Genomic DNA, 20,855 nt, shown 5'->3' with positions numbered 1-20,855 from the left:
GTTCCTTCTCAGTTTCCAAGAAGGATGCTGACTGCAAGACAAAATTGAAACCAATAGAAATGAAGTTTTTTTTTAATTATCAATATAATCCACTTACTCAGGGATGTTAAGGCAGGAAGGCAGGATCACTATTATATCACTGTAAATGCTATGTAGCTTTGTATACTAATAATTATATTGAACAATTTTAAGTACTCTGATTTAAGCATAGGAATTAGGTAAAGTAGATTGTGAATTTTAATGTCATGCATTTCAGGCAAAGGAACAAAAATATTTTATTTTTAGGAAATACAGTGCATCAAAATTTTTTGTACATTAAAATTTCACTCAGTTCAAACACACAAACTCATATTTATAAATTTTTGAGGTGACTTTTTTTCTCATTAGTTTTTTTTTAATGAATTTTGTTTTTCCATCATAGCTGGTTTACAGTGTTCTGTAAGTTTTCTACTGTACAGCAAGGTGACCCAGTCACACATACATGTATATATTCTTTTTCTCACATTATCATGCTCCATCATAAGTTACTAGATATAGTTATTATATCTATTTCTAGCATCAAAATACCCACTGTTTCAATGCAATTTTATAAGTATGTGTCATATATGAGAGAAAAAATTCCCAATGCTTTTTTCTAAGAATTCCTTGAAAAAATAAATAATTCCAAAAATAAAAAGCACATTTTAATTGACATTATCTTATTTGCATTATGATATATAGAGATGATCATTACCTTTAACATAAAATATTAAATAAATTAATTTGAAAATTTTGAAATTCCTTGTAGGATATGGCAAAAGGCCAGCGACTTCCTGGTATAATTTTTGAAAGGAAATAAAAGGTTGATAAACACCTAAAAATTATTTAATCCTTTATTCTTAATTAAAAAATTATAGTAACAATAAGATAAAATTATCAGTGATTCAGAAATAGTGATAGAAAAGAGTCACTTTTCTTTAGTGAAATTACAAAGCTCTTGTAACTTTCTAATTTGAGTGTTGATCCAGAATTTTAATTACTTTTACTTCTTTGATCTCAACTGAGTACTTTTTCTCTGCAACTTAACTCTCTTTTAACAAATGAGGCGTTCAGATCCTCATGTCTTTGTCTTATTTCAAAGTGGATATTAGTGCTTTTAATACATAACAAAAAGTGTATATGAATAATTTAATAATTTGTATCATATATTTCTGATCATGGAATATTTTTTGTATTTCTCTCAAAATATGGAACATGGCTTAATTGTTACTGAATTTTTCTTATATTTCATTGACATCAGAATTTCTCCCTAAGTAATAGAAGAGACTTGAAACCTGGATGACTGGTTGTGACAAGAAGCATATTCTCACAATCTTTGTGGCCTTACAGTCTTTCTCTCTGGGGTCTGTACTGGCCCTTGTTTTGTGAAAATGGAAAATATGGTTGTTTTGCTGCCACTGCAATATTTTGTTACTCAGTTTTTTCATTTTTCTGTACTGTTGGAATACTCTATCTCTGATATAGGTAGGATCTCACATCTCTTCTAAGTCACCGTTAGGGTCAATAAATAACAGGAATAGAAGGATATCAAGTGGTATCATTCCGTGGTTCATTTATCCCAGATTTCTTTGCTAGTTGCAAAAAGGAAGGAATTGCTGAGAAAATGGGAATTACACTGCACAAAATGTTTATGAAACAAACAATTTAAATCTCTCTGCTGAATTTGCAATTTTCATTTAAAAAATCCACATTAAAATGCTTTTTAATTTTGGCATTTATGAAATAAATGGCAATGCCTGGTTTTATCCCACCCACTCAAACCCTGTTATTCACTGACTTTCTGTTATTCAGTATAATCATCCATTTTAGACACCACAGAAACTCACCAGAGCAAATCCAGGAACTTCCTTTCTAAACTTGGGGAAAATTAATCATTTACTACTTAGCCAAAGGTAATTCATCCACTTTCAGTGAAACATTTTCTGTGGAGAGGAAACATAAGGATTTCCATTCTCATGATGCTCATCTATATAGCTCCCGTGTCATGAGTGGAGAGATCCTCAAATGCTGTGGGTATTTGAGGCTCCTTGAAAAATACCCTGGGACCCAAACTTGCAATTATATAGAATTTTCCTGTGGAGTATTTTTCTGTTGATTTGATTTAATGATCACACCTAGTTATCTGGAACTTCTGTTTATTTGTGTTCATTGGATTAAATTATTGAAACACATTGCAATTTGTGGCTCATATTTGTTGGGAAAACCCAACATTAAGGGTTAAATCGATTTTTCAGTTTCTTCATTGCAATGTAAATACCTATTCAGGGAAATCATGTTCCCTCTGTGTATCACTGCCAATTCAAAGTAATTGTCAGTAATCTATTGTTATTTATCCTTTTCTCAACTCTTTTATTAATTTTTATTAGAATGTTATTTCCATGAAACAGTGACTTACTCTGTTTCCATGAAACAGTTCATCTCTGTGTTACAAATGCTGTCTGGTGCTCTGCCTTATCCATAGCAGATCCTGTTAATTACCTGTGAAAATGAATTTAATTAATCTCTAACATATTTTTTCCTCTGGTGACACATAGACAGGAATTTTTTTCTCTCCTAAGAATTTAAGTAATATAAGAACTTTAGTGATCAAATAATCTCAGCAGGAATTTTGAACTCTTACACGGTACGTCCAGGATGGAACACTTAGTGAGCATCTTCTGGTTGTCCATCATTGCATAACAGAGTGACTTAAAAAATTATTATTTTTCTCTAGTATGTGTGGATGAGCAGTTTCTGCTTGAGCTCTCTTATTCAGTTTCAGACAGATTTCAACAGTTGTTATAGACACCTGAAAATTCAATTTAGATGGGAGTCCGAAATGATTTGCTCACATTGCTGAGCAATTAATCATCATCACATTAATGAGCTGTCAAGCATTGGGCAATTGATGTTGGCTCTTGGCTGAAAACGCAACAGGGCAACTGCAGCATCTGCATGTAATCTCTCCTTATGATTTGGCTTCTCACAACACGACAGTTAGGTTATTAGAATTTGTTTACCTCTTCTTATGCTAGTAACTGAGAGCTTTTTAATTAATGTGGCTTCATCTAGTTGTACTGTTTTTCATTTTTTGCTTATTTTTTGGCTGCACCCTTGGCATGTGGAAATTCCTAGGCCAGGGATAGAACCCACGCTGCAGTTGTAACCTGTGCCACGACTGCGACAGCGACAGTTCCTTAACTCACTACACCACATGGGAACTTCCAGTTGTTCTATTATTTAGACCAAGTCCAATCATTAAAATTCTTCTGCAAAATTATCTATTTATGAACATTTATTCTTCAGTATAAATTTTAGAATCAGGTTGTTTAATTCCTCACAAAATTCCCCTGAAATTTCTTTAAAGTATGTTGAATTCATTTTTGTGCATGTGCAAATTACAAGTTTATAATGTTTAATTATCTCATCTATACATGTGTTGTATTTTTATTTTTATTCAGATTTAATTAAAATCTATGGATAGAATTTTTAAATTTTTGCAAATTTTGGAGTTCCCGTCATGGCTCAGCGGAAACGAATCTAAGTAGCATCCATGAGGATTCAGGTTCAATCCCTGCCTTGCTCAGTGGGTTAGGGATCCGGCATTGCTTTGAGCTGTGTTACAGGTTTTGGACGCGGCTGTGATCCCCTGTTGCTATGGCTATGGTGGAAGCCGGCAGTTACAGCTCCAATTAGACCCCTAGCCTGGGAACCTCCATAGGCTGCAGTGCAGCCCTAAAAGAAAGAAAGAAGGAGACAGAGAGAGAGAGAGAGAAAGAAAGAAAATTTTTTTTTTTTGCAAATTTTGTTCATTTTCAAAAGTGAAATTTGTTTCTATTTTCATTGTAGCTTATATCTGATTAAACTTTCTAAATAATTCTTACTGCTGTAGATGAATAATTGGTTTGTATATGTCTGTCTTGTATCAGGCAGCATTACTTAAGATTAGAATTGTTTCCTTCTTTGCCTTGTGCCGTCTATGCATTTTGACAAATGTATATAGTCATGTATTCACTATTACTGTACTGTACAGAATATTTTACTGCTCTAAAAATCCCCTGTGCATGGCCTCTTTATCTCTCCCTCTCCTCAAACCTCTGGCAACCGCTGATCTTTTTACTGGCTTCAGTTTTTCCTTTTCCAGAATGCCATATTCTTGGAGTCATATAGTATGTAGCCTTTTCAAGATTCGCTTTGTTCACTTAAGGATATGCCCTTAAGATGACTTTGTGTCCTTTTGTAGCTTGATACAGGTATATTTTTGTAAACTGTCCATTGTATGGATGTGCTGGTTTACCTATTCACCTATTAAAAGATAACTTGTTTCCTTCCAAGTTTGGGCAGTTATAAACATCCATGTACAGGTTTTTGTATAAACAGAAGTTTTCAACTTATTTGGGTAAATCTACAGGATTTTAAAAATATCCATAATAATGCACTCTTCATTGAATAGGATTTTTGCCTCTTCCTTTCCTCTTCTTTTATTTACTATTTAGTTTCTTATTTAATTACATTGGTTGAGACCTTCAGTTATAGTAGCAGAGATGTGATAGTGGAAAACCTTTGTTTTTCTTTCACATCTTGAAGGGATATTTCTAAAGTTCTTCATAGCACGTGACATTGGCTGTAGTTCTGATAGACAACATTTTAGTAAGTTTCATAGCTATAATTTATTAAATTTAGTTGTGTTCCTTATATTTCTAGTGTCCTGAGAGTTATCATAAAATAAGTGAAATTTATCATCATTTTCATCCATCTGTTATTATACTCTTGTAAATTTTGTGGTTTAGAATTCCGTGGCAGAGTCGAGCAAGAGATAAATAACATTGGCAGGATGTTTTATTTTTTTTATTTTTTTTATTTTCCCACTGTACAGCAAGGGGGTCAGGTTATCCTTAGATGTATACATTGCAGTTACAGTTTTTTTCCCCCACCCTTTCTTCTGTTGCGACATGAGTATCTAGACATAGTTCTCAATGCTATTCAGCAGGATCTCCTTGTAAATCTATTCTAGGTTGTGTCTGATAAGCCCAAGCTCCCGATCCCTCCCACTCCCTCCCCCTCCCATCAGGCAGCCACACATCTTTTCTCCAAGTCCATGATTTTCTTTTCTGAGGAGATGTTCATTTGTGCTGGATATTAGATTCCAGTTATAAGTGATATCATATGGTATTTGTCTTTGTCTTTCTGGCTCATTTCACTCAGTATGAGATTCTCTAGTTCCATCCATGTTGCTGCAAATGGCATTATGTCATTCTTTTTTATGGCTGAGTAGTATTCCATTGTGTATAGATACCACATCTTCCGAATCCAATCATCTGTCGATGGACATTTGGGTTGTTTCCATGTCCTGGCTATTGTGAATAGTGCTGCAATGAACATGCGGGTGCATGTGTCTCTTTTAAGTAGAGCTTTGTCCAGATATATACCCAAGAGTGGGATTGCGGGGTCATATGGAAGTTCTATGTATAGATTTCTAAGGTATCTCCAAACTGTTCTCCATAGTGGCTGTACCAGTTTACATTCCCACCAACAGTGCAGGAGGGTTCCCTGTTCTCCTCAGCCCCGCCAGCACTTGTTATCTGTGGATTTATTAATGATGGCCATTGTGACTGGTGTGAGGTGGTATCTCATGGTAGTTTTGATTTGCATTTCTCTTATAATCAGCAATGTTGAGCATTTTTTCATGTGTTTGTTGGCCATCTGTACATCTTCTTTGGAGAAATGTCTATTCAGGTCTTTTGCCCATTTTTTCATTGATTGATTGGTTTTTTTGCTGTTGAGTTGTATAAGTTGCTTGTATATTCTAGAGATTAAGCCCTTGTCAGTTGCATCATTTGAAACTATTTTCTCGCATTCTGTAAGTTGTCTTTTTGTTTTCTTTTGGGTTTCCTTTGCTGTGCAAAAGCTTTTCAGTTTGACGAGGTCCCATGGGTTTATTTTTGCTCGAATTTCTATTGCTTTGGGAGTCTGACCTGAGAAAATATTCATGATGTTGATGTCAGAGAGTGTTTTGCCTATGTGTTCTTCTAGGAGTTTGATGGTGTTCTGTCATATATTTAAGTCTTTCAGCCATTTGGAGTTTATTTTTGTGCATGGTGTGAGGGTGTGTTCTAGTTTCATTGCTTTGCATGCAGCTGTCCAGGTTTCCCAGCAATGCTTGCTGAATAGACTTTCTTTTTCCCATTTTATGTTCTTGCCTCACTTGTCAAAGATTAATTGACCATAGGTGTCAGGGTTTATTTCCGGATTCTCTCTTCTGTTCCATTGGTCTGTCTGTCTGTTTTGATACCAGTACCACACTGTTTTGATGACTGTGGCTTTGTAGTATTTCTTGAAGTCTGGGAGAGTTATGCCTCCTGCTTGGTTTTTGTTTCTCAGGATTGCTTTGGCGATTCTGGGTGTTTTGTGGTTCCATATAAATGTTTGGATTGTTTGTTCTAGTTCTGTGAAAAATGTCCTGGGTAATTTGATAGGGATTGCATTGAATCTGTAGATTGCTTTGGGTAGGATGGCCATTTTCACAATATTGATTTTTCCAATCCAGGAACATGGAATATCTTTCCATTTCTTTACATCTTCTTGGATTTCTTTGATTAAAGTTTTATAGTTCTTGGTATATAGGTCCTTTACCTCTTTGGTCAGGTGTATTCCAAGGTATTTGATTTTGTGAGGTACAATTTTAAAAGGTATCGTATTTTTGTATTCCTTTTCTAATGTTTCATTGCTGGTATACAGAAATGCAACTGACTTCTGAATGTTAATCTTATATCCTGCCACTTTGCTGAATTTATTAATCAGTTCAAGGAGTTTTGGGGTTGAGTCCTTAGGGTTTTCTAGGTATAGTATCATGTCATCTGCATACAGTGACAGTTTGATCGCTTCTCTTCCTATATGGATGCCTTTGATTTCTTTTGTTTGTCTAATTGCTGTGGCTAAGACTTCCAAAACGATGTTGAAGAGCAGTGGTGAGAGTGGGCATCCCTGTCTTGTTCCAGATTTGAGTGAGAAGGCTTTCAGTTTTTCCCCATTGAGGATTATATTTGCTGTGGGTGTATCATAAATGGCTTTGATTATATTCAGGAATGTTCCCTCTATACGCACTTTGGCGAGGGTCTTGATCATGAATGGATGTTGGACTTTGTCAAATGCTTTTTCTGCGTCTATTGAGATGATCATATGATTTTTGACCTTTTCTTTGTTAATGTGGTGTATGATGCTGATTGATTTGCGTATGTTGAACCATCCTTGTGAACCTGGGATGAACCCAACCTGGTCATGGTGTATAATTTTTTTGGTATGTTGTTGGATTTGGTTGACTAAGATTTTGTTGAGAATTTTTGCATCTATATTCATCAATGATATTGGGCGATAGTTTTCTTTTTTGGTGGTATCTCTGTCTGGTTTTGGAATGAGGGTGATGGTGGCCTCATAGAATGTCTTTGGGAGTATTCCTTCTTCTTCAACCTTTTGAAAGAGTTTCAGGAGGATGGGCACCAATTCCTCTTTATATGTTTGATAAAATTCACCTGTGAAGCCATCTGGTCCTGGGCTTTTATTTGTAGGGAGTGATTTTATGACCTCTTCAATTTCATTTCTAGTGATGGGTCTGTTCAGTTGGTCTGTTTCTGCTTGATTCAGTTTTGGCAGGCTGTAAGATTCTAGAAAATTGTCCATTTCTTCCAGATTGTCAAACTTGTTGCCATACAGTTGTTCATAGTATTCTCTTATGGTTTTTTGTATTTCTGCTGTATCCGTTGTGATTTCTCCTTTTTCATTTATAATTTTGGTGATTTGGGTTCTTTCTCTCCTCTTTTTAGTGAGTCTGGCCAGGGGTTTGTCAATTTTGTTCACCTTTTCAAAGAACCAGCTCTTGGTTTTATTAATTTTCTCTATTGTTTTTTGGGTCTCTATTTTATTGATTTCTTCCTTGATCTTTATAATTTCCTTCCTTCTGCTGACTTTAGGACTTTTTTGTTCTTCTTTTTCTAATTCGTTTAGGTGGAGGGTTAAGTTGTCAATTTGGGATCTTTCTTTGTCGGGAGCCTTAAGGCTGCTCCAGTAAAGAAAGCAAAGCCACAGTCGGCACCTGCATGAGGCTTGTCTGGTTAGCAGAGCTACAGACAAACTGAAGAAAGAAGAAGGATTGCGGATGCGTGAGGCTTGTCTGGTTAGCAGAGCTACAGACTGCTGAAGAAAGAAGAAGGATTGCAGAGCAATCCCTTGAAAGACATCGGCTCCAGGAAAATAAAAATGATATCCCCTAAAAAATATGTTAATCTATTTTTCTGTGTTTATCCTTCCTTTTCTATCGCTATTCACAGCTTTCTTACTGCTAAAGATTTGCCCTGGGTATGTAAAACACTTGAACCAAAACAGAATGAAGTTGTTTAAACAATGTAATGGAAAAAGCCTTTGTTTTGGAGTAACAATTTATGGCACCTATTTTGTGAGAGTATACAGGGGAAATTTATGATTTCAGTCCCTTTACTTAAAAAGAAGTTTGGGGCTGGGAAAATGTTGTTTGGCCTATAAATTGCTATTTTCTATAATAGATATATTTTTAACAGTGTCACTTGTAACTTTCATCCCTTGTGGGGGTATTTGTTAATTTTTGGGTATAATACTCCTTTCTATTTAAATTGGTGGTTTGGAACTTACGTAAATCAGCACAATAGGTTAAATTCTTAGCTTGCTGGCGCCACATAAATCGTGGTTTTAAGAATGCCATGAGCCCAAAGCTTTCATGCGTTTTGTTGACTACATACACCTTTAGTTAAAGAATGTTAGGTATCATAGTTTATTACTTATTAAAGCTTTGTTCTTAATATAGAATAGAATAGCTACTGTTGTTGACCTTTTAAGAAAAATACAGTGTGAAACTTTAAGTTTGTAATCTTGTAGGAAAATCTGAAGTTGAAAGGAACATGTTTTAACTAACCTTTTTTTGTATCTCGGGTGGAGGGAACAAAAGGGCTTATATCAAATGTTAATGTCAAATCTTACACGAAACCTGATTGTGAAATGGTATAAAAACTGATACTTTTCATTTAATAAATTGGGTCATCTGCAGCATGCAGCTGAGGAGTTGGCTCCAATTCTTTCCGCGCCGTTTGTAGCCCATCCTCTCCTTCGGCACTCCCTGGCTGCTGGGGCTGGACCTCGGCATTTCTTCTTTTTTGAGAAAGGCCTGGATTGCTATAAATTTCCCTCTGAGCACTGCTTTCGCAGCATCCCATAGATTTTGAGAGGTTGTGTCTTCATTATCATTTGTTTCAAGGTAGTTTTTAATTTTCTTCTTGATTTCCTCATTGACCCATTGGTTTTTTAGTAGCATATTGTTGAGTCTCCATGGAGTAGGTTTTTTCTCTTTGCTTTTCCCATGGTTGATTTCTAATTTCATGGCATTGTGGTCAGAGAAGATACTTGAGATAATTTCTACGCTCCTAAATTTATTGAGATTCGCTTTGTGTCCCAATATGTGGTCGATTCTTGAGAATGTTCCATGAGCATTTGAGAAGAATGTGTATTCTGCTTTTTTTGGATGTAGTGTCCTGAAGATATCAATTAAGTCTAACTTTTCTATTGTTTCCTTTAGGATCTCTGTTGCTTTATTGGTTTTCTGTCTAGAGGATCTGTCCATTGATGTGAGGGGGGTATTTAGGTCTCCTGCTATGATTGTATTCTCATCAATATCTCCCTTTATGTCTGTTAATATTTGTTGTATGTATCTGGGTGCTCCTATATTTGGGGCATATATGTTGATGATAGTAACATCCTCTCCTTGGATGGATCCTTTAATCATTAAATAGTGTCCTTCTTTGTCTTTCTTTATGTCTTTTGTTTTAAAGTCTATTTTGTCTGATATGAGCGTTGCGACTCCTGCTTTTCTGTCATGTCTATTGGCGTGAAATATTTTTCCCCACCCTTTCACTTTCAACCTATATGTATTTTTTTGTCCTAAGGTGAGTTTCTTGTAGGCAGCATATTGAAGGTTTTTGCCTTTTTATCCACTCAGCCACTCTGTGTCTTTTGATTGGGGCATTCAGTCCATTGACATTTAAGGTGATAATTGATAGATGATTATTTATTGCCATTTGAACCTCGTGTTCCAGTTGATTCTATGGTTCTCCATTCTTCCTTTCTTTTTGTTTTTTTTTGTTTTTTTTGGGTTGGATGGTCTCCTGTTATTATCTGCTTGAGTATATATTTTTTTTTTCATTTTTTGCAAATGCAATATTTGGTTTTGGCTTGTGGTTGCCCTGTTTTTTAAGTATGCTAACCCCTTCCCATAGTTGTGTGTTTTAGCCTGATGGTCCTGTAAGTTCAAACACTTCATTACTATATTAAAATTAAGAAGAGAGACATACATATAAACAAAAAGGGTTATTTACCTCCTGACATCCCTTGCCCACATTTTATGGTTTTGATGACTCTTTTTTATTTTTTTCTTTTTAATTTTATTTTGTTTGAAGCATGTTCATGATTAAATCTGTATGCTGGCTTATTTGAGTGACTGCTCTCTGATTGCGAATTCCTCAGTCCTAGTTCTTCCTCTTCTTCTTCTTCTTTTTTTTCTTTGCTTTTTTCTTCCCTTTCCTTCCTTTCTTTTTGGTTTAGAGAAGCCCTTTCAATATTTCCTTTAACCTGGGTTTTGTGTTGCTGTATTCTTTAAGTTTTTGTTTGTTGGGAAAAATTTTTATTTCCCCTTCTATTTTAAATGATATTCTTGCTGGATAGAGTATTCTAGGTTGCATATTTTTTCCTTTGAGCACTTGAAATATCTCTTGCCATTCCCTCCTGGCCTGTAGTGTTTCTGTAGAGAAATCAGCTGATATTCTTATGGGGGTTCCCTGGTAGGTCACATTCTGTTTTTCTCTTGCTGCCTTAGGATCCTCTCTTTATCACTAACTTTTGCCATTTTTATTATGATGTGTCTTGGTGTGGGTCTGTTTGGGTTCAGTTTGTTTGGGGCCCTCTGTGCTTCTTGTATCTTGAATCCAGTATCCTTTAGATTTGGGAAGTTTCCAGCGATAATTTCTTCAAATATATTTTCCATCCCCTTATCTTTTTCTATTCCTTCTGGAATTCCTATTATGCGTAGATTGGCCCGCTTTATATTATCCCATAGGTCTCTTATATTGCTTTCCAGTTTTTTGATTCGGTTTTCTGTCTGTTGACCAGATTGAGTGATTTCCATTATTCTATCTTCCATATCACTGATTCGTTCTTCTGCATTATTCATTCTGGTTTTTACTGCCCCTAGTTCAGTTTGCATCTCTGCAAATGAATGTTCTAGTTTTTCTTGGCTCCTCCTTATATTTTCTAGCTCCTTTCTGAGGGTATCTGCATTACTGTTCATATCTTCTCTTAATTCCTTCAGTATTTTCACTATTTCTCTTTTGAACTCCAGGTCTGTCAGACTGCTGAGATCTGTTTCATTGTTGACTGTTTTAGGTGAGTTCTCCTGTTGGTTTGACTGGGGGTGGTTTTTCAGCTTCTTCATCTTGCTTGTTGTTTTCTTTCTCCTGAGGGAGTTGTACTCTCCGTTATCAGGCAGTGTTTGCTTTGTCACTGCCGTGGAATATTTCCTGAGGGCTGGCATTGTTGGTCCATCTTTTTTGAGGCAGTGTGGCTTTTCTGGAGTGTTGATGGGGCTAACAGTGTTTCTTTGAAGCAAAGGAGGGCTTCCTGAGGGCAGACAGGACTGGGAGGTCCACCCCACGATGGTAGCAGATTTCACTTGGTCATGCAGAGCTTGCTCTGGTGTTTTTAGGCTGTGGGGTTCTTGCAGGGGGTTGGCGGTGTTGGGCAGCTGCTCTTCAGGAGTGCATCACCCCCTGGGGGCTGGAGCAGCTATCTGGGTCACTGAGAACCTAAGAGGCTCTTCCCTAGGGTAGCCCAACTCAGAAGGACAGCCTGAGAATGTAGGCGGATCTTTTCACAGTCTGGCCGAGCTTGTTGCAGCTTTTCTGGGCTGCAGGGGCTCTTCCAGGGGGCTGGTGGTGCTGAGCAGTTATTTCACGGGAGTGGGGCACCCCCTGGGAGCTTGGGCGGGTAGCAGGGCCATTGGAGACCCAAGAGGCTCCTCCCCAGGGCATCCCAACTCAGAAAAACCATCTGAGATCTTTTCCCAACTCAGCCAGGCTTGTTGCAGCTTTTCTGGGCTGCAGGGGGTCCTGCCTGGAGCTGGCAGTCCTATGCAGCTTGTCCACTAGAGCATCCCCTGGGGGCTTGGGCGGGTAGCAGGGCCGTTGGAAACCTAAGAGCCTCCTCCCCGGGGCAACCCGACTCAGAAAAACCGTCCGAGAATTAGGCCGATCTATTCACAGCCTGGCTAAGCTTGTTCTAGCTTTTCTGGGCTGCAGGCCTTTTCTCGGGGGCTGGTGGTGTTTGGTGCTGCTCTGCGGAAGTGTAGCCCCTCCAAAGGGCAAGCAGGCCTGTGCAGGGACAGCCCCTGCGGTGGTAGGCTTCAGGCAATTGTTGAGGCCAGCCCTCTTGGATGGCAGGCAGCCCCAGGTCTGTGAGAGCGTAGGGCGTGGCGGGGGTGGGGGGAGGGGATGCACTGGGAAGCACAGTTTTCAGCTAGCTAGTGGGCCTGTAAGCTTGCTGTGGCATGGGGGGTATTCTATGGGGACCTACCCCTTCTTCTCTCCCCTCCCCAGCACGGGCGCAGACCAGGCTCTTCTCCCAGGTTCCCTCTGATGTGGTTTTCCACTTCCCCGCCCCTGGAGTATTGCTCCCTTCCTCTTGGACAGCTTTGTTTTCTAGTCTCCCAGGCAGTCTCTGCCGAGTCAAATGGTTTCTAGACCTCCCAAGCAGTTTCCGCTCTGCCCCGCCCCCCTAGCCCGGGGACTAATCTCTGGAGCTGAGGTGTCAGTGCCCAGCCCCCACCCAGGCGGTGCCCCCCGGCACTTTTCGGGGATTAACCTTGGAGGAGAGGTCTCAGTGCCCAGCCCCCACCCAGGCATCTCAATTTTTGGTGACTGTGCCCGTAGTTCAGATGGTCCGTTGGGTTCTTGATCGGCTTTTCTGTACTCCAACTTACTGCTACACTCTTCTCTGCATCTGGAGATTCCTCTGGTTCGTTTGATTTTTCACCCAGTAAGTGACTTTCCAGGGTGCGGGATCCCTTTCTCCTCCGCAGTTCCCTTTAGGGAGCGCCCGTCCCACTCGGATTCACCTTCTCTCACTCTCCTCTTTTCTCCCGTTCTGCCCAATAATGTCATGAATTTCTTGCCATTATTGGAGTTTAGGTTCCTCTGCCAGCGATTGGTTGCTGTTCTGCGTGAGTCATTTATACTGTAGATGTGCTCTTTTTGTTGTGTTTGTGGGAGAGGGCAAGCGTGTCCTCCTACTCCTCCGCCATCTTGTCCTCAGTCCCAGCAGGATGTTTTGGTTACTCAGGCTACAACAGAATTGCACAGAAACAAAGATAAAAGCATAGTAGATATTAGAAAACTTCCGAAAAAATACAACATGAATAAATCTATGAGATAAATAGTAGTTAGATTAGTCATCGTCCAAGATCCATCTGATGTCCTCGAGTGATCTTTGTCATTAGATATTTAAAGGGGACATTCATCTTGGCTATTCCTCTCAGAATATGTTACTGGTTTTAGTTTAATATCCCAGCCAGATGGACACATTCAATGGTGTCCACTTGGTCTTCTTGAATATGATAGCTCATTTCCTACTGACCAAGGACATGCTGAAGGAGCTTCTAGGTAGCTCAATCCCAATTTTATGCCTAATTGCTGGGGGATGACCATTGAAGGTGTCTGCAGTACCAGGAGATACACTGTAAGTTGGGACTTAACCTGATTCCATTTATTACCTGATCTCCCTATGCCCACTCTAACATGTTGATGCCAACTCAGACCAAGTGTCTAATAGTCCTTGAAATATTTTGGTATTTTCATTTTCTCAGTATACAGTTAAATCCAGCAGAAATGGAGATAGTTCCGTTTGGGGAGAAATAGGGGTATCTTTTCAGTTAATGTTTGCCATGGTGTTGCAGGCCACTTCTCCAGGGCCATGATTACGTTTTCAGGCAAGACGGTTAAGAAACAGAGTAGGTAATCCTGACTTTTTACTGGGGAAGAACATCAGTGTCCTGCTTCTCCACTCTTGCCTTTTAACTGTAGAGTTTAAGCAGTATCCCTGTTGACTGCTCCCTAAATTTGCCCCCAGAGATACCATACTCTCTTAACCGTGTTCACAACTCTGTAAGTCAGGGCTTCTTGGCTGCCTTGAAAATTTTATGAAAATTTTAAGTGTCTTGATTCTGGTGGTTCAGTTCTACCATCTGTCCTCTATTGTTTAAGATGCCCCTTTTCTCCATCAGTGTTAATGGTCTAGCTCTGTAATTTTCTCTCCATTATCCCCATTCTACAGGGGAGAGTCACCACTGAACTTCTTGGTAATTCTGATACTCCTCTACCAGAACATTCCTGCTGATTTTGGTGAATGCTATATCTCCTCTATGGTCTCTCGTGGAACATAAGATTCTAGTGTATTTTCTCACCTTACATGATATGTCCACTCCACTTTCCCGAATCTCTCTTATCCTTCTCGTACCATCTGCCACAACAACTCAGGCATTTTCCACACTGATATCATGGAACACTGCCTTGTTTAAGCTTCTCAGGGCCACATTCCTTGGGTCCTTGCCTAAGAATCCAGTGTCCCTGAAGGAAGAGATTCTAACATAAAATCCAATTTTATGTTCAGTCTCTTTCCTAAGCACTCTCAAAATTAAGATCCATGGTTATTCTTGCTAGTATGTGCTAGCTGATACATGCAATTTTTTTTTTAGTTTCTTTTTTTTATTTTTTATTTTCCCACTGAACAGCAAGGGGATCAGGTTATCCTTACATGTATACATTACAATTACATTTTTCCCCCACCCTTTCTTCTGTTGCAGCATGAGTATCTAGACAAAGTTCTCAATGCTATTCAGCAGGATCTCCTTGTAAATCTATTCGAAGTTGTGTCTGATAAGCCCAAGCTCCCGATCCCTCCCACTCCCTCCCCCTCCCATCAGGCAGCCACACATCTTTTCTCCAAGTCCATGATTTTCTTTTCTGAGGAGATGTTCATTTGTGCTGGATATTAGATTCCAGTTATAAGTGATATCATATGGTATTTGTCTTTGTCTTTCTGGCTCATTTCACTCAGTATGAGATTCTCTAGTTCCATCCATGTTGCTGCAAATGGCATTATGTCATTCTTTTTTATGGCTGAGTAGTATTCCATTGTGTATAGATACCACATCTTCCGAATCCAATCATCTGTCGATGGACATTTGGGTTGTTTCCATGTCCTGGCTATTGTGAATAGTGCTGCAATGAATATGCGGGTGCATGATACATGCAATTTTGATCTTAATCTGTCTCTTCCCTTAGCAGCCTCGGGAAATCCCAAGTTAGTTTATGCAGATCTTTAACTGTCATAATTGATCTGGAATTCAAGAAAGGCATACACGGTTGTCTACTATAATATGGAAGACAGAAAGGACATCTGTTGTACCTACGTATCTTTTTTTTTGTAGTTTTAAAAAATACTCTTTTATTTAGTTATTAGACAAGGTATAGTTATCTTTTTTGACATTATCTGTGAGATTTTTTTTTTTATTTACTTTCTTGTTTCATGTCATTGTTTCTTAACTGCTTTACCAGGGTCTTTGTATACAATTACTGTCACATGGGGATAAGCATAAATTAGAATTCAGGACTCCAAACATCTTGGTTCTTTTTCTTCCTCTGTGAACAGTAACCTTTAGCGAGTCATTTACCTAGTTTTTTTTCTTTCTATGTTACTGAAAAATGACACTAATAATTTAGTTTGTTGAAATAAGGGTAGAATAGGAAAACAAAACAAAAAAGTAGAAAAAATTTTGTAAGTCAATGCTCTCCATGACATGAAGCTGAGAATAAAAATAAACCACAAATAGGATAAAAGATATTCTTGGATTTTTTAAAAAACTGTCTCCACTTTTAGTAATATTTCACCATAATCCTTGACAGTTTTGGCTGTTTGACTTGTAAAAAATCTGTGAAAATAATGGTTCCAGAACTTTTTAGATGAATCACTGGTGTGAGGCAAACGTGATAACCACTACACTACGGAAACCTCATTAGATGAATCACTGGTTATTTTATTTCTGTTAATTTATGATTAGAATGTCATTTTCTTTAATTACTTTTTTTGGTACCTGCCTGCTTAGATAACAAGAAATCATGAAGTATGTCTTAATAAATTCTCCTTAAAGCATATAAGTTAACATTTATTTCTCTAATTGAGTAATTATGGTCTTAAATGAAAATCCTTAAAAACATAAAAGCTTGCTGATTTTATTTATCATACTGAAATTGCTAACTTGGAGGGATCCTACAGATAATCAGACCTAAAAACTATCCATCTATACACTTCATGGATAAAATAAGCATATTTGTGTATATAAATTCAGAGGCAAGCACATTAGAATATACAACAAATCAATTTTGTCACATCATAGGTCAAAACCAAATTTAGCATTGGAGTTTGACGCGTAGTGTTCCATGTGCTCAAGTTTCCTTTTTCCTACCTAAGAACACATTGTTTTATACAAGTCAACTAGACTTTCCCATTTATTTTTTATTTATACAGTTTCCTCTGTTATGTATATGGTAAACAATTGAGAAGCAGGTTAATTTCACATCTCAACTTCCTCATTGCCTGTCTATTTATGCTCAGAATAGATCTCTAGATACCTTCAAGTCAGAATCTCCTTCTGATCACCCTCTTCAAATCTGCCTTTACTTGCTTGTTCCTCAAAGTATAGATGAGTGGATTTAATACAGGAGTGACCACACTGTACATAATGGCAATGATCCTGTCCTGGTCCATGGAGCTACCTGAGGTAGGACGAATATATGTGAAAACAACGGGAGCAAAGAAAAGAACAACTACCATGAAGTGGGAGGCACAAGTGGACAGTGCTTTATGAAGCATGCTGCAGGAATGGGTCTTGAAGGAAAGATGGGTGATAATGTAGCCATAGGAGAGAAGTGTTAGAAAGAATGGACCCATGGCAATGGTCCCCGTGACAGTGTTGAGCAGCCACTGGTTAAGCTCAATGTTCCCACAGGCCAGCTTGAGCAAAGGCTTAATATCACAGAAGAAGTGATGGATGTAGTTGGATCCACAGAAGTGTAAGTGAGAGGTCATTACGGAGTGCAGAAGGGCATGGAAAAAACCGATGATCCAGACAGTGACAGCCATTTGGGTACAGACCCGAGGATTCATGATAAGAGTGTAACGAAGTGGTTTGCAGATAGCCACGAAGCGGTCAAAAGCCATCACGGCCAACAACAGGGCCTCTGTGCTGCCGAGGAAGTGGAAGAAATGAAGCTGGCTTATGCATCCCCAGAAAGAAATTGCTTTGTGTGAGGAGAGGAAGTTCTTCAGCATCTTTGGCAGCGTCACTGTGGAGTAGCAGATATCTAGACAGGACAGGTTTCCCAGGAAGAAATACATAGGAGAATGGAGTCTTGGCTCAGAGATGACAACCATCAGGATGGCTCCGTTCCCAGCCATGATGACCAGGTAAATTGTGAGGAAAAGCACGAAGAGCAAAGGCTGCAGTTCTTGGATGTCTGTCACTCCGAGGAGAAGAAATTCAGTGACTGATGTTTGATTGGGCATCACTTAAAAGCAAAGACAGAAGAGTATATGGAATGCTATCTCTACTGGAAATTAGAGTCCTCCAGCTGAGGATCTTCCCTCCTGGACAACAACATTTTGAGGGCGAGCATTGTTGGCGTAAATAGTCCCAGCACAGAGGTTTTACAGTATGTAGACCATTAGCTTATAAAATGGTAAGGTTATATACTGGTTATGAGCTATTATTCAACTACCTTTTTTTCTTTATTAGATTTATTTTTGTTTCTCCCAGGGATTCAGAGCCTGTTGCCATCCTACAATCTGATGTGACTCTGAGCTTCTACTTTCTGATACAAGTTGCCTTTTCTTATCCTAAGTCAGCTGTAACAGAGAGTAAGTTTTAAACTACTCCATTACACCACTATCTCTGACCTAGTAAGAAACTGTCTGAAGTGATTTTTACTTAAGAAGAGATAGTTTGACAAAAATAAAATCTATAAGTACATCTGAATAGATATGCAGAAATTGTTGTTTTTCCTCTAAAACTCTCCCATTCAAAAACTGGAAAATCCCTGAAAGGAGAAGAAAAAAATTTGGTATGAATAAAAAAGAATAAAAATGTGAACTAGGGAACATTTCTAGGGATCTCTAGGCTATATGGCCAGAGAAAAATTTGAGGAACTATTTAAATTTTTTTCCACCTGTATAAAATGCTGGCTTCAAGGAATTCAGAGTAGCTTTCTTTTATAGCCGCATATATTGTGTATATTGTTAAAATTTATTACTCCTGTTTAAGACATATATGTTTAAATACAATTTTTTTTGTCCTCTGACCCACAAATCAATATTATATCAAAAATTCACTTGGAGAAAAAATTTTCCTGACTTTTAAAGAAAATTATAATAAGATTTCCTTTACTAAATGATTTATTTTATTCACCACAATATGAATATTTAGAGATTACATATTTACTTTGCAGACTATCTAGAGAAATGGCGATAAAAATGTAGGCAGTATAGGGATTTCATAATCACAAACACAATGAGGAGTCTATCCTGAGATAGAAAACCAGCTCTAAATTCTGGGCATTTAGCTTTAATACTAGCAAGATGATAGAGAATATGAGTAGCTTCCCAGCTGGTCTCCTGCTTTCATTCTCATACCTGTTGAGTATTCAAATTCACAGCTATGGAATCTGTTCAGGTTTATACTCATGAAGAGGAAATAGTAGAAATATATTTGAAAAGGAAGTAGTAGAAAAATATTTGAAGTGATAGCTTCTATTGGGGGTGCAGCATAAGCTTGTCATCTTCCCCAGCCATTTTTTTCTGAAATTCTGCTTGTCTTTTAAGAGCCACAGATCTCTAGACATGCAAATCCTGAGAGAGAGTATCCCCTGGGTTTGAGAAGATTATTGTAAGAATAAACAAGATCTGTTCCTATATCTACCATCTAGGAGAATTTTCCTTGGGGAACTCCTATCTGGAGTTCCATTTTTATTTTCACTCTGCCTTTGTTTTTTTTTTCCCTAATATGTTTCTTTCTTAGTTTCAGAACCATGGACAGTACAATTCTCGCTAGCCTCCTGTTTTTGTAGTTAAATTACTTTTCATTTCCTGTGACAGGGTTGAAGGATACACTTTCTCATCTTGGGGACTTCCCCAGAAAAACTCTATGTGTAAAATTGAAAGAATTGGGTAATAACAGTTAAAGCATGAAGGCCAATCACATACCATTGATTCATATAGAAAGATGATTATCTTTAGTTTTCTACTCATTTATTAATGTGGCTCTATGGAAAACAAAAGAAGAGGATTACGGAGTAGTATTGCTTTTGTTTCTTCCAAATCTGACTCTTCAATGTTGGTAATGACACTAAATTACTTTCTAAGTTTGGGATCCTAAAGCTCACATTTCTCTCCATGAGAATGAGGCTGGTCTCTCCAATGTGTATCTTCACTTCTTGCTATATCCTTTAGGCAGAATATTTTCTGCTTCATCCAAGGAATATCTGTGTGCTTTCTGACATCTATCCAAGCTTTCTAATTAGTTATGAATGCTGTGTACTTCGTTCATCTTTCTACTGAGGTTCATTTTTGTGGTTTTCCAGAAGTTCATTATATATTCATCCCATGAATAATTTCTTGTTATAGAATATGCTATAAATATAATACAAATAAAAAACAGTTATTGCTTGCTGATTGTGTAAATTATTATTCTGAGTTCTTTACATGTATTAGTCTATTACTTCTTCCAAACACCCAGTGAAGTAAGTACTAAAATCATTTCTATTTTATCTTAAGAAACACGAGTCTCAGGCAACTTAAATAAAATTTGTTCTTCCTTCCTCAACTCTACTGAGGACCAGTTGAAGAAATTAATTGCATATATTCAAGGTGCACAATATGATAAATTGGGTATACAATATCATATTATTAACTATAGTCATCATTAAATTTCCCTGTTTTTTCAACCAATTGTGAAAATAGGATTTAAATTGAGGATTTCTAGTTCTAGAGGGTAATAGCAGTATTCCTCCAATACTGATCATCTCATCTGCAAATTCCTCAATTGTCTAGCAAGCCATCATTTTGATGAAGTCAGGATCAGAGATTTTCCTGTTTCATGTTTGTCTCTTTGAAGTATTACCTACAAATTATTTTTTTCCTCAAGTCAAAATGACCTTGTCTTAAAAATGTTCTTTTATTACAAGGCAAGCTTCATGGGCATATCATCTATACAGTCACTAAGGGATCTGTGTTAACAGGGCCCCATGCTTGATTTAATGCTTTTTTCCCCATAATTTTGAAATTTTTAATAGTTTTGTGTAAAGGGTACTGCATTTTTATTTGACACTGTCCCCAACAAATTGTGTCAACTCTTCTTGTTTATTAGAGATAAGTTTTATACTTGCTATTTAGAACTACAGTTTTATAGAGTTCATATTTAAATGTTTTCATAGAATCATCCAGAATCGGCTCTGTTTTTCTCTGTGTAGACAGACCAGCAAGTTTGTCTTCACAAGGTTTGCATAGAATACCTGTTCCACCCCTTCACTTTTAGTCTGTTCCTTAAAGTGAGTCTCTTGTATGGAGCATATAGATGGATCTCAGTTTTTTTTTTAATCCATTTAGATGTTCTATAACATTTGATTAAATAATTTAATCCATTTATATTTACAGGAATTATG

At 37.7% G+C, this 20,855-nt stretch overlaps 1 protein-coding gene across 1 annotated transcript; it reads right to left on the bottom strand.

Moving 5' to 3' along the window:
* Positions 1-16,779: 16,779 nt before the first annotated feature.
* On the bottom strand, positions 16,780-17,727 carry LOC146401453 (olfactory receptor 12D1-like). The gene has a single exon (XM_084970396.1). The coding sequence runs from the start codon at positions 17,704-17,706 to the stop codon at positions 16,780-16,782; it is 927 nt and encodes a 308-aa protein (XP_084826522.1). The 5' UTR covers positions 17,707-17,727.
* Positions 17,728-20,855: the final 3,128 nt, after the last annotated feature.

Source organism: Sus scrofa, chromosome 7 (assembly GCF_054392235.1).
Source record: "Sus scrofa isolate SSC_HxYL_T2T_F1_AM1 chromosome 7, Sscrofa_HxYL_maternal_Yorkshire_Landrace_v2.0, whole genome shotgun sequence".
Lineage (NCBI taxonomy): Eukaryota > Metazoa > Chordata > Mammalia > Artiodactyla > Suidae > Sus > Sus scrofa.
This window is presented reverse-complemented; position numbering and strand designations above follow the sequence as displayed.

What these genes read in the sequence shown, in the direction of transcription:
- LOC146401453 (XM_084970396.1), bottom strand. Translation starts at nt 17,706, where the DNA reads ATGCCCAATCAAACATCAGTCACTGAATTTCTTCTCCTCGGAGTGACA.